We start from the raw sequence: 19468 nt of genomic DNA, 5'->3' as shown, positions 1-19468 counted from the left end.
GTGGTTTTCACCCACGCGGCCCGGGTTCGATTCCCCGCATGGGAATAATTTTGAGACATAGTATTATCGGTGCTGAGGGTGTTGAGTAACTCTTATTCTGTGAAGTTTATAGCCAAGCATCCTTAGGAACCTACAAATCCCATGTGGTCTAGTGGTTAGGATTCGTGGTTTTCACCCACGCGGCCCGGGTTCGATTCCCGGCATGGGAATAATTTTGGGACATAGTATTATCGGTGCTGAGGGTGTTGCATAACTCTTATTCTGTGAAGATTATAGCCAAGTATCCTTCGGAACCCACAAATCCCGTGTGGTCTAGTGGTTAGGATTCGTGGTCTTCACCCACGCGGCCCGGGTTCGATTCCCGGCATGGGAATAATTTTGAGACATAGTATTATCGGTGCAGAGAGTGTTGCATAACTCTTCTTCTGCAAAGATTTTAGCCAAGTATCCTTCGAACCCATAAATCCCGTGTGGTCTAGTGGTTAGGATTCGTGGTTTTCACCCACGCGGCCCGGGTTCGATTCCCGACATGGGAATAATTTTGGGACATAGTATTATCGCTGCTGAGGGTGTTGCGTAACTCTTCTTCTGCAAAGATTGTAACCAAGTATCCTTCCAAAACGACAAATCCCATGTGGTCTAGTGGTTAGGATTCGTGGTTTTCACCCACGCGGCCCGGGTTCGATTCCCGGCATGGGAATAACTTTGAGACATAGTATTATCGGTGCTGAGGGTGTTGCATAACTCTTATTCTGTGAAGATTATAGCCAAGTATCCTTCGGAACCCATAAATCCCATGTGGTCTAGTGGTTAGGATTCGTGGTTTTCACCCACGCGGCCCGGGTTCGATTCCCGGCATGGGAATAATTTTGGGACATAGTATTATCGCTGCTGAGGGTGTTGCGTAACTCTTCTTCTGCAAAGATTGTAGCCAAGTATCCTTCCAAAACGACAAATCCCATGTGGTCTAGTGGTTAGGATTCGTGGTTTTCACCCACGCGGCCCGGGTTCGATTCCCGGCATGGGAATAATTTTGAGACATAGTATTATCGGTGCTGAGGGTGTTGAGTAACTCTTATTCTGTGAAGTTTATAGCCAAGCATCCTTCGGAACCCACAAATCCCATGTGGTCTAGTGGTTAGGATTCGTGGTTTTCACCCACGCGGCCCGGGTTCGATTCCCGGCATGGGAATAATTTTCGGACATAGTATTATCGCTGCTGAGGGTGTTGCGTAACTCTTCTTCTGCAAAGATTATAGCCAAGTATCCTTCCAAAACGACAAATCCCATGTGGTCTAGTGGTTAGGATTCGTGGTTTTCACCCACGCGGCCCGGGTTCGATTCCCGGCATGGGAATAATTTTGGGACATAGTATTATCGGTGCTGAGGGTGTTGCATAACTCTTATTCTGTGAAGATTATAGCCAAGTATCCTTCGGAACCCATAAATCCCATGTGGTCTAGTGGTTAGGATTCGTGGTTTTCACCCACGCGGCCCGGGTTCGATTCCCGGCATGGGAATAATTTTGGGACATATTATTATCGGTGCTGAGGGTGTTGCATAACTCTTATTCTGTGAAGATTATAGCCAAGTATCCTTCGGAACCCATAAATCCCATGTGGTCTAGTGGTTAGGATTCGTGGTTTTCACCCACGCGGCCCGGGTTCGATTCCCGGCATGGGAATAATTTTGGGACATAGTATTATCGCTGCTGAGGGTGTTGCGTAACTCTTCTTCTGCAAAGATTATAGCCAAGTATCCTTCCAAAACGACAAATCCCATGTGGTCTAGTGGTTAGGATTCGTGGTTTTCACCCACGCGGCCCGGGTTCGATTCCCCGCATGGGAATAATTTTGAGACATAGTATTATCGGTGCTGAGGGTGTTGAGTAACTCTTATTCTGTGAAGTTTATAGCCAAGCATCCTTCGGAACCTACAAATCCCATGTGGTCTAGTGGTTAGGATTCGTGGTTTTCACCCACGCGGCCCGGGTTCGATTCCCGGCATGGGAATAATTTTGGGACATAGTATTATCGGTGCTGAGGGTGTTGCATAACTCTTATTCTGTGAAGATTATAGCCAAGTATCCTTCGGAACCCACAAATCCCGTGTGGTCTAGTGGTTAGGATTCGTGGTCTTCACCCACGCGGCCCGGGTTCGATTCCCGGCATGGGAATAATTTTGAGACATAGTATTATCGGTGCAGAGAGTGTTGCATAACTCTTCTTCTGCAAAGATTTTAGCCAAGTATCCTTCGGAACCCATAAATCCCGTGTGGTCTAGTGGTTAGGATTCGTGGTTTTCACCCACGCGGCCCGGGTTCGATTCCCGACATGGGAATAATTTTGGGACATAGTATTATCGCTGCTGAGGGTGTTGCGTAACTCTTCTTCTGCAAAGATTGTAACCAAGTATCCTTCCAAAACGACAAATCCCATGTGGTCTAGTGGTTAGGATTCGTGGTTTTCACCCACGCGGCCCGGGTTCGATTCCCGGCATGGGAATAACTTTGAGACATAGTATTATCGGTGCTGAGGGTGTTGCATAACTCTTATTCTGTGAAGATTATAGCCAAGTATCCTTCGGAACCCATAAATCCCATGTGGTCTAGTGGTTAGGATTCGTGGTTTTCACCCACGCGGCCCGGGTTCGATTCCCGGCATGGGAATAATTTTGAGACATAGTATTATCGGTGCAGAGAGTGTTGCATAACTCTTCTTCTGCAAAGATTATAGCCAAGTATCCTTCGGAACCCATAAATCCCGTGTGGTCTAGTGGTTAGGATTCGTGGTTTTCACCCACGCGGCCCGGGTTCGATTCCCGACATGGGAATAATTTTGGGACATAGTATTATCGCTGCTGAGGGTGTTGCGTAACTCTTCTTCTGCAAAGATTGTAACCAAGTATCCTTCCAAAACGACAAATCCCATGTGGTCTAGTGGTTAGGATTCGTGGTTTTCACCCACGCGGCCCGGGTTCGATTCCCGGCATGGGAATAACTTTGAGACATAGTATTATCGGTGCTGAGGGTGTTGCATAACTCTTATTCTGTGAAGATTATAGCCAAGTATCCTTCGGAACCCATAAATCCCATGTGGTCGGGTTTTTTGGGTGTTTGGTTGGAACCAAAATCCCATAGTGGTCTAGTGGTTAGGATTCGTGGTTTTCACCCACGCGGCCCGGGTTCGATTCCCGGCATGGGAATAATTTTGGGACATAGTATTATCGCTGCTGAGGGTGTTGCGTAACTCTTCTTCTGCAAAGATTGTAGCCAAGTATCCTTCCAAAACGACAAATCCCATGTGGTCTAGTGGTTAGGATTCGTGGTTTTCACCCACGCGGCCCGGGTTCGATTCCCGGCATGGGAATAATTTTGAGACATAGTATTATCGGTGCTGAGGGTGTTGAGTAACTCTTATTCTGTGAAGTTTATAGCCAAGCATCCTTCGGAACCCACAAATCCCATGTGGTCTAGTGGTTAGGATTCGTGGTTTTCACCCACGCGGCCCGGGTTCGATTCCCGGCATGGGAATAATTTTCGGACATAGTATTATCGCTGCTGAGGGTGTTGCGTAACTCTTCTTCTGCAAAGATTATAGCCAAGTATCCTTCCAAAACGACAAATCCCATGTGGTCTAGTGGTTAGGATTCGTGGTTTTCACCCACGCGGCCCGGGTTCGATTCCCGGCATGGGAATAATTTTGAGACATAGTATTATCGGTGCGAGAGAGTTGCAACTCTTCTTCTGCAAAGATTATAGCCAAGTATCCTTCGGAACCCACAAATCCCATGTGGTCTAGTGGTTAGGATTCGTGGTTTTCACCCACGCGGCCCGGGTTCGATTCCCGGCATGGGAATAATTTTGAGACATATAGTATTATCGGTGCTGAGGGTGTTGAGTAACTCTTATTCTGTGAAGTTTATAGCCAAGCATCCTTCGGAACCCACAAATCCCATGTGGTCTAGTGGTTAGGATTCGTGGTCTTCACCCACGCGGCCCGGGTTCGATTCCCGGCATGGGAATAATTTTCGGACATAGTATTATCGGTGCAGAGGGTGTTGAGTAACTCTTATTCTGTGAAGTTTATAGCCAAGCATCCTTCGGAACCCACAAATCCCATGTGGTCTAGTGGTTAGGATTCGTGGTTTTCACCCACGCGGCCCGGGTTCGATTCCCGGCATGGGAATAATTTTCGGACATAGTATTATCGCTGCTGAGGGTGTTGCGTAACTCTTCTTCTGCAAAGATTATAGCCAAGTATCCTTCCAAAACGACAAATCCCATGTGGTCTAGTGGTTAGGATTCGTGGTTTTCACCCACGCGGCCCGGGTTCGATTCCCGGCATGGGAATAATTTTGAGACATAGTATTATCGGTGCGAGGGAGTTGCAACTCTTCTTCTGCAAAGATTATAGCCAAGTATCCTTCGGAACCCACAAATCCCATGTGGTCTAGTGGTTAGGATTCGTGGTTTTCACCCACGCGGCCCGGGTTCGATTCCCGGCATGGGAATAATTTTGAGACATAGTATTATCGGTGCTGGAGGGTGTTGAGTAACTCTTATTCTGTGAAGTTTATAGCCAAGCATCCTTCGGAACCCACAAATCCCATGTGGTCTAGTGGTTAGGATTCGTGGTCTTCACCCACGCGGCCCGGGTTCGATTCCCGGCATGGGAATAATTTTCGGACATAGTATTATCGGTGCAGAGGGTGTTGAGTAACTCTTATTCTGTGAAGTTTATAGCCAAGCATCCTTCGGAACCCACAAATCCCATGTGGTCTAGTGGTTAGGATTCGTGGTTTTCACCCACGCGGCCCGGGTTCGATTCCCGGCATGGGAATAATTTTCGGACATAGTATTATCGCTGCTGAGGGTGTTGCGTAACTCTTCTTCTGCAAAGATTATAGCCAAGTATCCTTCCAAAACGACAAATCCCATGTGGTCTAGTGGTTAGGATTCGTGGTTTTCACCCACGCGGCCCGGGTTCGATTCCCGGCATGGGAATAATTTTGAGACATAGTATTATCGGTGCAGAGAGTTGCAACTCTTCTTCTGCAAAGATTATAGCCAAGTATCCTTCGGAACCCACAAATCCCATGTGGTCTAGTGGTTAGGATTCGTGGTTTTCACCCACGCGGCCCGGGTTCGATTCCCGGCATGGGAATAATTTTGAGACATAGTATTATCGGTGCTGAGGGTGTTGAGTAACTCTTATTCTGTGAAGTTTATAGCCAAGCATCCTTCGGAACCCACAAATCCCATGTGGTCTAGTGGTTAGGATTCGTGGTCTTCACCCACGCGGCCCGGGTTCGATTCCCGGCATGGGAATAATTTTCGGACATAGTATTATCGGTGCAGAGAGTGTTGCATAACTCTTCTTCTGCAAAGATTATAGCCAAGTATCCTTCGGAACCCATAAATCCCGTGTGGTCTAGTGGTTAGGATTCGTGGTTTTCACCCACGCGGCCCGGGTTCGATTCCCGACATGGGAATAATTTTGGGACATAGTATTATCGCTGCTGAGGGTGTTGCGTAACTCTTCTTCTGCAAAGATTGTAACCAAGTATCCTTCCAAAACGACAAATCCCATGTGGTCTAGTGGTTAGGATTCGTGGTTTTCACCCACGCGGCCCGGGTTCGATTCCCGGCATGGGAATAATTTTGGGACATAGTATTATCGGTGCAGAGAGTTGCAACTCTTCTTCTGCAAAGATTATAGCCAAGTATCCTTCCAAAACGACAAATCCCATGTGGTCTAGTGGTTAGGATTCGTGGTTTTCACCCACGCGGCCCGGGTTCGATTCCCGGCATGGGAATAATTTTGAGACATAGTATTATCGGTGCAGAGAGTGTTGCATAACTCTTCTTCTGCAAAGATTATAGCCAAGTATCCTTCGGAACCCATAAATCCCATGTGGTCTAGTGGTTAGGATTCGTGGTTTTCACCCACGCGGCCCGGGTTCGATTCCCGGCACGGGAATAATTTTAGGACATAGTATTATCGGTGCAGAGTTGCAACTCTTCTTCTGCAAAGATTATAGCCAATTATCCTTCGGAACCCATAAATCCCATGTGGTCTAGTGGTTAGGATTCGTGGTTTTCACCCACGCGGCCCGGGTTCGATTCCCGGCACGGGAATAATTTTGGGACATAGTATTATCGGTGCAGAGTTGCAACTCTTCTTCTGCAAAGATTATAGCCAATTATCCTTCGGAACCCACAAATCCCATGTGGTCTAGTGGTTAGGATTCGTGGTTTTCACCCACGCGGCCCGGGTTCGATTCCCGGCATGGGAATAATTTTGAGACATAGTATTATCGGTGCTGAGGGTGTTGAGTAACTCTTATTCTGTGAAGTTTATAGCCAAGCATCCTTCGGAACCCACAAATCCCATGTGGTCTAGTGGTTAGGATTCGTGGTTTTCACCCACGCGGCCCGGGTTCGATTCCCGGCATGGGAATAATTTTCGGACATAGTATTATCGCTGCTGAGGGTGTTGCGTAACTCTTCTTCTGCAAAGATTATAGCCAAGTATCCTTCCAAAACGACAAATCCCATGTGGTCTAGTGGTTAGGATTCGTGGTTTTCACCCACGCGGCCCGGGTTCGATTCCCGGCATGGGAATAATTTTGAGACATAGTATTATCGGTGCAGAGAGTTGCAACTCTTCTTCTGCAAAGATTATAGCCAAGTATCCTTCGGAACCCACAAATCCCATGTGGTCTAGTGGTTAGGATTCGTGGTTTTCACCCACGCGGCCCGGGTTCGATTCCCGGCATGGGAATAATTTTGAGACATAGTATTATCGGTGCTGAGGGTGTTGAGTAACTCTTATTCTGTGAAGTTTATAGCCAAGCATCCTTCGGAACCCACAAATCCCATGTGGTCTAGTGGTTAGGATTCGTGGTCTTCACCCACGCGGCCCGGGTTCGATTCCCGGCATGGGAATAATTTTCGGACATAGTATTATCGGTGCAGAGAGTGTTGCATAACTCTTCTTCTGCAAAGATTATAGCCAAGTATCCTTCGGAACCCATAAATCCCGTGTGGTCTAGTGGTTAGGATTCGTGGTTTTCACCCACGCGGCCCGGGTTCGATTCCCGGCATGGGAATAATTTTGAGACATAGTATTATCGGTGCAGAGAGTGTTGCATAACTCTTCTTCTGCAAAGATTATAGCCAAGTATCCTTCGGAACCCATAAATCCCGTGTGGTCTAGTGGTTAGGATTCGTGGTTTTCACCCACGCGGCCCGGGTTCGATTCCCGGCATGGGAATAATTTTGGGACATAGTATTATCGGTGCAGAGAGTTGCAACTCTTCTTCTGCAAAGATTATAGCCAAGTATCCTTCGGAACCCACAAATCCCATGTGGTCTAGTGGTTAGGATTCGTGGTTTTCACCCACGCGGCCCGGGTTCGATTCCCGACATGGGAATAATTTTGGGACATAGTATTATCGCTGCTGAGGGTGTTGCGTAACTCTTCTTCTGCAAAGATTATAGCCAGGTATCCTTCCAAAACGACAAATCCCATGTGGTCTAGTGGTTAGGATTCGTGGTTTTCACCCACGCGGCCCGGGTTCGATTCCCGGCATGGGAATAATTCTGGGACATAGTATTATCGGTGCAGAGAGTGTTGCAACTCTTCTTCTGCAAAGATTATAGCCAAGTATCCTTCCAAAACGACAAATCCCATGTGGTCTAGTGGTTAGGATTCGTGGTTTTCACCCACGCGGCCCGGGTTCGATTCCCGGCATGGGAATAATTTTGAGACATAGTATTATCGGTGCAGAGAGTGTTGCAACTCTTCTTCCGCAAAGATTATAGCCAAGTATCCTTCGGAACCCACAAATCCCATGTGGTCTAGTGGTTAGGATTCGTGGTTTTCACCCACGCGGCCCGGGTTCGATTCCCGGCATGGGAATAATTTTGGGACATAGTATTATCGGTGCAGAGAGTGTTTCATAACTCTTCTTCTGCAAAGATTATAGCCAAGCATCCTTCGGAACCCACAAATCCCATGTGGTCTAGTGGTTAGGATTCGTGGTTTTCACCCACGCGGCCCGGGTTCGATTCCCGGCATGGGAATAATTTTGGGACATAGTATTATCGGTGCTGAGGGTGTTGCATAACTCTTATTCTGTGAAGATTATAGCCAAGTATCCTTCGGAACCCACAAATCCCATGTGGTCTAGTGGTTAGGATTCGTGGTTTTCACCCACGCGGCCCGGGTTCGATTCCCGGCATGGGAATAATTTTGAGACATAGTATTATCGAGGCTGAGGGTGTTGCATAACTCTTATTCTGTGAAGATTATAGACAAGTATCCTTCCCTGGTTCTACGCGACGTGGAATTCGTAGTCTTTGATATGATGTTCTCTATATATTTTCCGGTATGAGTTTTATGGAATGAGATGTATATCGCGCACATTTTGAAAATTATTCACCGAATTCGGTACATTGGCGCTTGGGTGCAGACCTCAAGATGTTTTTTTTTTCTGAAATGCTTGAATGTTTGAAACGTCTTTATGTTGATCGTTTCTTCTATTTAGTGTCGTCGTGTGTGTGTGATGTTTCTAATCGTTTTAAATGTCGTAATTATCTTTATTTCTTCATTTTCTTCCAATTTCTCCTAATCTTTCAGTTCTGTTATTGAGCAGCTTTCCATTAAATGATTCGTCCGTATTCTGAATTCATGTTTCGATAAAACTGGTGTTCTGTAGATCACTGCTGTTAGTTCCATCGACTTCTTGCGGTGCTGTGCAATCTCTTCCTGATCCTGCTATCCTCTCGGAGTCCATGCACGACGATGGAATTGGTAGCCTATCCTCACCAGAGCACAATCTTATTGGTCGTGGGAAAACCTGCAATGCACGTTATCTCTTACATGAGGCACTAAAAAAACGTTTTAGAAAGATTCAGTAGACGTTTCCCACTAACATGTGCCTTGATCGCTTGTCCTTCTGACTCGTTGCTCTTTTCTGGACCACAATATTGTATGCATGATATTTCGAATAGCTAAAATTATATGGCATGATTTTTTCTCCTAGAGGAGAATTCCTTATAATCGCAATCGAGCCAATAGTTTGGCGTATTTTAGAGGTTCTTCTAATAATTGTTTGAAAAACACCATTCTGAACCACCGCCAAGAAGTTTTTTTTTTCCTTTTTGGATTCGCTGGATACTGCTACACTTGTGAATTCTTATCGTGTTACACACAAAACCTTTGGGGGAAAAGATCTTTCCTCTACACCCAAATAATTACATGTTTTTTTGTGAACAATAGATGCAATAATTTCCATTGGTTGAAAGGTGTAACGTTGCTTGTAAAGGTCATTGTATTGTGCAAAGCAAGTCATTGCATAGGCCATTTACACATCCGTAAACCTCAAACGATTATGAATTAAAGTGAACGCAGTGGCACATCTTAAATGGACTTGATTAAGGCCAGACACTTTTTCCTTTATCCTTTGTCAAGTCAAAGGCAAATGCACGAATTTGGATCAAAGCTGTTAATACTGCATGTGCTTGTCCCACTAAAAGTTTCGTCACAACTCAGTTCCTGAATTACTGCTGAGTAGGTTATAAGAATGGGGTTAAGAGTTTTTCTACTAACACTATTCAACCAATTAAAAAGTTCTGTATTTTGCAGGAATAATATAACGATGTTCTAACCATTTGCTCCGGTTGCATTTTATAAACTTCAGGAAATAGGTTTTGACAGACAAAAGATGTAAACCGACGCAAGTTGGCAATGTGAGAAATCGCTATTACGGCACCTGAAACGTCCAAAAGCAAATACATGCATACATACAGATATGGATTTTAAAAAAGCGAAAAGATGTTTTTAACAACAGCTCATTTCGCTGTTTAAATCATAGGTTTTTTCAAACCATAAAAATATCAGAAAGCCAATGGGATTCTTTTTTCCAATGCAGTTGGATTAATACTAGCACTTGATTAATACCCTATTTGAGAAATAGAGGTTTAAATTTGAAAAGTCTTACAAAGATGTACACCAGCATTTTAGCACTCGCATCAAAACAATGCAATACGCTCTATTACTTCACATATTCTTAGATATCCCAGTATTTCAACTTTGTTGGACGCAAAAACGTTTGTATTAATGAATACTCTGCTAATAAAGGTTTTCTTGGAACCTTCTCCGTTTTTCAACTAATGCATCAAGCCCGGACCCCCCACCCCCTCTCTCTCTCTAGCTGTTCATTCACTAGACTTGCCTTCTTTCTATTTCACTTCTCAGTCTTATTAAAACTGAAGGTTTCCCTTGCACTTTGACTATCATTCTTATACGTATTATACGTATAGTTGGACGGTGATGTCGAAAAACAATACAATTGCTATCAAATTACTATTAAATTTGCTAATAATTAATAAAAGTGTGTACCTTTACCTCTCTTTCCTTGCATATGGGAATGAGAATCGAGAATTGCAATGGTTCCGTTCTCTCTTTCGTGAATGATTAAAACAGCTCTTTCAACTATGATCAACACAAAAAATAGCGAAGGTAGATGAGCGATAAATTCACTGAAATCACTCGTTGCTGAGCTAGCGTACAACATCTTAATTTGTGCATACAATGACTTTCTAATTTAGAATATATACACCACGCATTTTGCTTTTCATCATACCAGTAAAAGTCAAGACAGCGTTGCAATGCATATCCATCCTTTTTGTACTGTGCCCACCCATTCCGTTTTAACATAGCTTTAGTATGAGGAATTTTTCAGCGGAGTAAGGTGTTTTGGTAATATAGCAAGCACATTTTCAGTGCAGCAATACAGTTTTACAACAACGTAGGTCTGAAGGTTTCCCTTGGACGGGATTTCACATCGTTGTATGGGATGCCCTACGCAACTGGCCAAAAACTGCTCCATACTTTTATATTGATATGGTCACCATGAGAGATGACTCTAACCTATCAATAGCATGCTGGATGTGCTGAGGTAGGAGTTTCCATGTGATTCCACGCACACTTCTGTAATCGATTTCGTGGATTACTCCACCAAGAGCCTCAATCCCTTGAGGAATAGTGAATGTGTCAAGTGCAGGAACAAATGATACTCGTGAGTTCCTAAATTCAGGCAGTTAACTAATCCTATAGGGGCAATTCCTTCGTTTTCTCTGTACAAACAAATGATGTACTCACTGTCTCTTCGCCATCTCTCGAGCATGCACCGCATTTCCGTCTACGATTGAGTTGGTTAGTAAGGCTAGTAATGACACTGGAATGATGACCTCCTGGAATATGCTTGATATTTGAGGTTAGGTTTTAATTTCGTCCCTCAAGACGCACATTGTTGCTATTTCCTTCTCTCGACAGCGGCATTGACGGCAACCGCATTCCTGACCTCAAAATAACATTGTTTGATATTCAAAAATATGCGTGCCATACAAAGTTCAGTCGACAATCAGTGGTGGAACAAGCACTAGATTATGAATGCTAGATCAAGTGTAATTGTGAATTAAAGACACAATACAACCAAAAAACCTTGCGGGTAAAAGGATAAAGTGTCCGTAGTTAATCAATCCGCTGAGGATGCGCCACTCACTTCAATTTAGAGTCGTTTGAGGTCGACGAACGATGAACTAGCTTCTACAATAACTTGTGGGGCCCAGACGATGATTGAATCATTGTTTTTATCTTCTCAAACAAGTCTGATACTAGGAAAGGTTTGGTAGGCACTAGATCGGAGTCGAAAATCCGACCGATTGTGCAGATACAGCAGACCCTATTACCGACTGCGGTACACCCGCTCCTGGAAAAACTGATGAAACTCAGATCGTGCGTGATAGTAATCCCTAAGTCCCGAATGTTCAATTTTCCCTAATTGCTGTGAGAAACGACATGGGAAACAAGCTTGGGGACCGAATTTTCGTACCAAGCAGCTACTAACATGCCACATCTGCGACCTTCTCTCCCTAGCTCGACGAGACGAGGCGCGTGCACATGAGCTCGCAGATTGTGGCACATTACTAGGTACCTAATACATTATCATACCCTACCACTATATACATTACTAGGAAAATTAGATCACCAAGTCCTTTTACCCCGCCGTTTTCGAGCACAGTCGGAGGAAATTGAGCGTGATCGGGCTCAACTCGTGATCTACATTCCCAATCCTATCTTTTCGTGAAAAGGTCCCGACATCGTCAATTTCGTGAAGTGCTGCTTTTAAACTGCGATTAATTGACAATCTTAAACTTTTAAAAGGAGCATTTGAAAAGCGAATAACTATAGAAATCAGGTTTGAATTGAAAATCGGTATAGTCGGGTCAAAACGACATGAATCACGAATGCAGTTGCGGTGCATTTGCGTACGCGCCCGCAATTGCACGGTGGAGGCAGCAGTTGTAACCGTCGCAAACTGCAGCGATGGGTGTGCCGGCAGGGATTTCACGAACTACGCTCCAGTGAAGCGAGAAGCAGCGTACACAATTGCGATCGAGATTCGACTTTTTTTTCGAGACTTCGAGTCTGTGTTTTGATGTTGTTAATCTCGAGATAAGGTAGAAATAGTAATTAATAGAGGGTGGAGTATCTATCGAGAATTTTGCTTTCAGTTCCGGAGAGGACAATTACTGAACGAAGATAACATCATAAAGATCGATAATCATTTACTGGTAGTGACACGCTCGCTCAACGTTATCGCTTCTATAAACGCTGAAAGGAGTGTCAGAGAGGCAGAGTATGTTATGACCGGATATCTGCTGCGCTGATTCAATACCTAGAACCTTCAATAACAGACTTCTAAGTCTGTTATTGAAGGTTCTAGGCAGCGAGTAGCCCAGATCACTAGTACTTCAGGAGTAAAGAAAAAAAAGTAGTCCTCAGCCCTATTACTAAGTCCAGGAATATGTACATACTCCGTCCTCCTCACATGAGATCACCGCTCGAAGAGATGAAACCAGTCTGCGGTTTTGTTTCGTAACAGATCTACATGCACTGGATATCCTTCTATATATGCTCTTTCGGGTAGGTGTAGTGTAGCGGTTAGTGGTTCCGCTTCCTGCACGATCGATCGAAGGTTCGAATCCACCCTGGTGCTCACCAAGCCTTTCATCCCTCCGGGGTCGATAAATTGGTACCAGACTTGTTTGAGAGGATAAAAACACTGACTTGACACATCGGCTAGCCACCGCAGGTCATTGTATAAGTCCGTTACACGTTCGTAAACCTCAAACGATTCTGAATTGAAGTCAACGTGGGAGCGCATCCCAAGCGGATTGATCAACGCCAGAAACGTTATCCTATATCCTTTATGTGCTCTTTGGAAATCAATGCAGCTGTTCCAAGCATTGCTTCCAGTACTGGTTCAGAATGCTTCAGTGATCTACTTGGCCCGTTCATACCAGCCAATAAGGGGATTTCCGTCCAAGAAATTATGGCAAAGATTCTTCTTATTTCCCAACTATCTTACAACTCAGGTCTGATTTTGTTTAACTTTCAAACAGAGCTGACATGCATGAGTAACTGCACACACAACCTATGAATCCTACCCATCTCAACTGAAGTGTTTTGCAGCTAGAAACAGTGAGGATAGACCTAAAATCCTACTTTGTAGAATATTTGATATACTCAAGTCCATTGTTCATCAAACGAATTAGGTTCGTTTTTTTAATGACGTTTTCCCGTTTCGAAAAAGGTGAGAAAGTTCTCGAGAAGACAGAACTTTGAAAAATTCGATGATAAGCAGGACATCTTGATCGCGGAAGCTCTTTTCTGCGTTGCGTACCACCAAAAAAACGATTTAAGCATTATCTGGTCATACATTCAAGTCCCTTATCCTTTTCTACCTCAGGCCTAAGGCTAATCAGTCTGACTGACAAAACAACACACAAGCCGATCAAAAGTGTCTCCACAGATCGAATAATCTTTACAATTGCGCTCAATCTATTGATAAAACTTTGTCATTCCGTACTCACTGAGTTACTCAGGTGATATCAGGCTTTTAGTATAAATGTTAACCTTATCCCTAATAGAAGGGGTGTAACGCAGTTGGTAACAGGCATAGCAGCGATCACACGGTCTATGGTTGCAACCGCCCTATCCTACGCTGGCCAAGCTTTTCATCTTTGCAGATTCGATATAGTTTCCCGCTTCCCCGAGAATATAGGAGAGACTGACTTCGTATACCGGATTAGAAGTAATCAAATAGGTCAGACATGCGTTCATTAACCCAAAACGATTCTAAGTTGAACTCGAACGACTTGCCATTGTAAGCGAATTGACTTCGACACTATATCCAGTTTACTTTGACACCTTTCTAGTTTACTTTGAACCGTAACATCTGCACTTTAGCCTTCATCGGACCTACCTGTGATATACTCTAGCCATCGCTAAAGCAATAATGGTGCATGCGCTTGAAGGTTTTCGCCTACCGCCAAATCTTGATTGTGAAATGTGCTGCGGCAGTGTCCACACGTAGATCCAATTCTGTAGCAATCTTTTAATATTGAGCGCTACCAACTAACATATGTTTCTCAAACTCACGTCATATACTTGAGCTACAGACCAGTGCTTGTTAGTAGATGGGTTAGTAAATTTGGATGAATCTGAGTCGGACTCGGAACTGTAAAAAAATCTCTCAAAATTCGCATATCACTTATTGGAGGATCTCCATTCAATGCAAAGACAAATTGTGAACGAAGAAAACCAAACACGCCTCAATATTTGAAACATTACCTCAGTAGAACGGATCCGTGCGGTTCCACTCTTTTCATCCTACCGGTCCGACGCAGACACATCGACATAATGTTGGCAAAACTACTTCCGAATTATCATCATTAGCATTTATCAGCGGATGAAGCCTTCTTAACTGATACGCAATGGTCTCTATTCACATTGCTATATTACGATGTCGGTGGTTCAAAAAGTGTAGCAAATATCTATCTAATATCTTACATCCCCATTCCTACTTAGTGGTAGAAAGATCCAAATCTCCAAAGTTTTCCCGGCGCCCGCACTTAGCTTCGTTTTCTGGTGTGACGTTCATCTCCCATAATGAAACGCATTGATAAAAAAAAAACGATATGAATCGGTGTGAACTTGCGTTCGCGGAATCACCATGAATAATAACAAACAGAAACACCATTTGAAACTTCGCGCGTGACCACCGTATACACCGTAAAACAAAGCTTTCTAAGCTGTGCTCTTTTGATAGATAATGGGCGCTACTGTACACACAACAAATTTTCACAATTCTTTTTCCCCGGGAGTTAACACTGCTCGTACTGTGCACTACACGTTAAAGGCATCACCCCACGAATCTGAGGTGGTGCAGATTTCAGGTGGAGTTTTCTTTTACAGGATGGGAGATTATGGAGAGAGAGAGGGGGGGGGGGGGGGTGATTCTGTCCATTTCTTCCTAAATGCCGTAAAAACGGCCCGAAAGATGCGGCTTCATTCGTTTTGGCGCACCATTTTGTACAAGAGGTACGGTTGGAGCGCGCCAGTCTTGTGCGGCGCCGCATCTTCTGGGCCGTTTTTTACGGCAATTAGCAGGAAATGGACGGAATCACCTTCCTCTCCGTAGTCTCCCATCCCGTATACGAATACTCCACCTGAAATCTGCACCACCTCAGATTCGTGGGGTGATGCCTTTAACACACTCTATAGTTAATAGTCATAGCTCACATTTTCAAGCAAGAATTTCCCATTAATTACACTTCCTTCTCTACTTTCTTACTAGTCGCTCATACTTGTGTTCTTCTTCAAACGTTTTGAAAAAAAAATGTTAGGAAAATACTATATAATAAAAATATAATATAAATATAAATACTACCTAAAGCCCGGTGCAAATGCGTAAACAACTGAATGCGAAGTTGCGCTGTTCAGCCAGCGGTTGTGGCAGGGCTGGGACCAACGCTACCTCCACTCTGATTGCAGAAGTGGATGGATCTAGCGAGGATCCCGCCTCGATCGCAACCACCACCTCCACCGCCCCGCTTCGAGCGCAACCGCAGAAAGCTTGAAGCCGTTTTGACCCGTGTCAGTTGATTACAATTGATTCCAGGTGTCATTTACGTCTCATTTTTATGTGATTATGGTGTTGAGGTTGGTCTTTACTTTGCATCTCACTTCTGATCTTACTCTACTGATTTCCAGAAGACTTTTTTTCCTTTCTCTGATAGTGGCAACATGTGCCGCAGCTTTCACGTTTTACATGAACGCAAAAAGAAAGAAAAAGAAGAGCGAGCTTAGTACGTAGGACTGTTTGACTTTCTCCATGTTTTAAAATAAACTGTGAATCGAGTTTTTCTACTACAGCGCCGTATGTACATTCGCCAATGTCCGAAAGGTCACAAGCTGTTTTACGCGCAGCCCATTATGCATGCCGCTGTCACGAGTTAAAACCGTACGACAACTGCGATGTGACGACTACACTTGAGTCAGATGATGTGGTAAAATACATATCTGGACTTCTTCTCTACTAATAAAACCAAGATTTTTTGGCGTTCTTTTAAACCTTTCTTGCAGTCAGTGGTACGGGTTACTGAATCAGAAAGTTATTCTGATGATGATGATGCTACGGGGGTAGGTTTCTCTCCAAATTTTTTTTTTTTGCCGTATTGTATGCAAGGCAACCACTTGTTTACTGACTGCAAATCGTTCAAGTTTTCGTTCTAAATCTTGATAACGATACATTTGAGGGAATTCATAGAGTAGTGTAGAGCGTTCGCCGAAAAGGTTACACAGCTTCATTGAACCATTTGAAATATTTGTCGCCCCAAAACCACCACAGCGAACTAGTTCTTGGGAATAGAAATGATAGGAATGAACTGCTACCTTCGATGTATCTGATCTAATATTCCGAGTATTGTTTCGACCTAGGTCTTTTGAATCAATAAACCATGATTTACCTATTGGAAAGCGACTAAATCGTGAATGAAGCCCTTCTTGCCTCTTGGCAGAACCAAAACATTAACTTATCGTAAAACACTAATGTAAAAAACCAGCAATAGACTTTTACTTACCGAGATCCATTTCCTTTCCTACAGTTGAAAATAATCCGACTGGTACGGAGATGTCAGGATCCTAGGCTGCTGATGAATGAACTCAAATGTGATGCGGTAGCGCGCTGACCATGTGAGTAGATTTCAGCAATTGAATAGTGGCTTTATGAGCCTTTCATCTCAAAAGTACAGTAGTCGACCATACAAAAGTGCTCCACCGTTATTCGTGATGGATTAGGCATGATGAACGACCTATGACCTGCAAAACAGACAGATCATCTGTCTGTCTCAGATCATCTGACTTGTCTAAAGACAACGTATCACGAAACTGACGATGTTGAGGTGTCTGAGGCCAAATTAAGAGTTCAGAGTGAAGATTACGAGTACGAGCATAGCCCTGGGTGAAGCCCTCCTAATTTTCATGAAAAACGGAGTGCGTAATGTTTGTTCCTACGACGTAAGTACGAGAACGTAGGAAAACATGCTCCTGTAACCTCAACAGCCTATTCATTGGTTTTATTTGAGTAAGCTGTCGAAGTGACGTCATTGAATTTCGACTGCTTGCTCTTGGATGCGGCCTGTCCACTGCGGTGGAGCATTTCCACATGACCCGTAGAAAGAAACGCCATTTCCCACGCTTTTTTTTTCAGGACGAATAGAAAGAATTAAGCGGGGTCATACCCGTACTCGTAGCAGACACTACGAACTCTATAATTAACCGGAGGAAACATCGAACATCGTCAGTTTCGTGATACGCTGCTTTTAGATGATTGCTATCTTTATCTCTACATATGGTGATGGGTGTTGGCTTACGTGCGTCAACGCATATTAACATATAGTCGCGTATATCGCATATAGTCGGGTCAAAACGACATGAATCACGAACGTATTTGCGGTGCATTTGCGTACGCTCTCGAAACAGCGCGGTGGAGGTAGCAAGTGGAACCGAATTGGGACCGTCGCAAACTGCAGCAATGGGTGATACCAGTAAGAGTTTCACTACTCTCCCAACTACCACGCTTCGCCGCACCGCCTCGAGAAAAGCCGCGTGCGCAATTGCGTACGTGTTTCATGTCGTTTTGACCCTACTATATACGAGTATGATGCATAGCTGTTTCTGTGACAAACTTATTAGTTCCTCCTCCGGCACATCCAACGCTTCGCACTATTATGTGGATGGGACAACATTGGATGACAGGAAGTACTACAAAGGATGTCAAGAACAAATCCAAGAATATTAAACAAAAAAGTTTGAGTTAGAGTTACGTGGATAACCAGATAGACATTAGAAGGCAAAATACATATTGGCTAAAATCGCACACAAGAGTCTACATGTACAAATGTGCATTACGAATACATAAGAGACAAAATGATGGACATTGAAACAAAAACAAAACAAAGGGAATAAAAACATGGTTAGAACTAACTTCAGACAAATGGATCGTTAGTATCAAAACCGATAGATGTTATAGTATGGTCAAAACGAAATGAAACATGGAGCGCAGGCGGCTACGCACGGAGCGGCGCGGTACAGTGAAGAGGGCGGTTGGAATCGACGTAGGATCATCGCGCACTGCTACGATGGGTGTTACTAGCAATTGTCTCAACACAACCCTGACCGCTACGCTCCACTCCGCCGCTTCGAGCGCAACCCCTTACGCAAGTGCACCGATCTTCATATCATTCTGACCCGACCGTAATTTAGATTTCGTGAATGCTCTTGTATGTGCGGAGTTGCAGACGCCACCACATACCCTACGCTTAATCTTCTGCGGGTTACGGAGACTGCGTGGTGCACACGTGTAACCCTTGTTGCGCTAGGGTCGAAAAAAAGGGCCAGCGAGTTCGTAGCTGATGAGAAAGGCGTGGGGTCGGCTAACCCGATATTTAGCGACTTCAACTCCTTTGATCCAGTTGAATACATTACATGTACCGACTATATTACCGTGTTGTAAGATTTGATCCCAATATAGTAGTAATTCCTAGCATAGCGAAGAAACCTTTTTCTCAAGCTGATTATACTCCTGCTTCATCGCCGTATACTTTCAGGAGATTGTCGGTGCGTTGTCTCCACATAAAGAGAAGGAGAAGGAGAAAAAGTGAAACCATCAAATGGATAAATCCCAACGAAAAACCAAGCAAACCAACGGCCAAATAATGCGACCATTTCTGATCTGGCTGCAGCATTAATATTGTTTATTTTGTTTTCTACTGCATACATTTCATTTAAGAAATGAGATAAAAATCCGTGTTTCTAGGTTGGAATTGTAGAAATACAAAAAGATTCTGTCTGTAGCAGGCAAAAAAAAAAGGTGCTAACGCTAACTAGCTATGAAGGGAAGGCTTTTCTCAAATACTTCGATAAGATGTGGGATTTTCCCGGGACATATGAATCAAAGTGCGTTATTTTTATAAAGTAGCCTGCAAATTAGATATATAATTGTTCCAATATCACTCTGGCTGCAAGATGGGACCATGGCGATTTGCGCT

At 44.0% G+C, this 19468-nt stretch overlaps 2 protein-coding genes across 5 annotated transcripts; one reads left to right on the top strand and one right to left on the bottom strand.

Moving 5' to 3' along the window:
* Positions 1–8613: 8613 nt before the first annotated feature.
* On the bottom strand, positions 8614–14770 carry RB195_003888 (uncharacterized protein; the record flags this gene model as incomplete). Of its 3 annotated transcripts, none has more annotated exons than XM_013439276.2 (11): positions 8614–8688; positions 8749–8865; positions 8942–9019; positions 9677–9780; positions 10410–10549; positions 10941–11096; positions 11172–11263; positions 11319–11373; positions 14341–14459; positions 14517–14595; positions 14709–14746. In XM_013439276.2, the coding sequence occupies 11 exons, from the start codon at positions 14744–14746 to the stop codon at positions 8614–8616; spliced, it is 1053 nt and encodes a 350-aa protein (XP_013294730.2). The 3 variants fall into 3 exon arrangements, with proteins under 3 accessions (XP_013294730.2, XP_064057630.1, XP_064057629.1); XM_064201749.1 differs by having other exon boundaries at positions 10416–10549; XM_064201748.1 differs by lacking the exon at positions 8614–8688 and having other exon boundaries at positions 8695–8865; positions 14709–14770.
* Positions 14771–16068: 1298 nt separating this feature from the next.
* Positions 16069–19081, top strand: RB195_003887 (uncharacterized protein; the record flags this gene model as incomplete). 2 transcript variants are annotated; one of them, XM_064201746.1, is made up of 5 exons in its annotated part: positions 16069–16079; positions 16131–16225; positions 16293–16426; positions 16503–16559; positions 19028–19081. In XM_064201746.1, 5 exons carry the CDS (start codon positions 16069–16071, stop codon positions 19079–19081), a joined length of 351 nt encoding a protein of 116 aa, XP_064057627.1. The 2 variants fall into 2 exon arrangements, with proteins under 2 accessions (XP_064057627.1, XP_064057628.1); XM_064201747.1 differs by lacking the exon at positions 16069–16079 and having other exon boundaries at positions 16189–16225.
* Positions 19082–19468: the final 387 nt, after the last annotated feature.

This window comes from Necator americanus, chromosome IV (genome assembly GCF_031761385.1).
Source record: "Necator americanus strain Aroian chromosome IV, whole genome shotgun sequence".
Taxonomy (NCBI): Eukaryota; Metazoa; Nematoda; class Chromadorea; order Rhabditida; family Ancylostomatidae; genus Necator; species Necator americanus.
The sequence above is the reverse complement of the archived record's forward strand: the minus strand, read 5'-3'. Positions and strand labels throughout refer to the sequence as shown.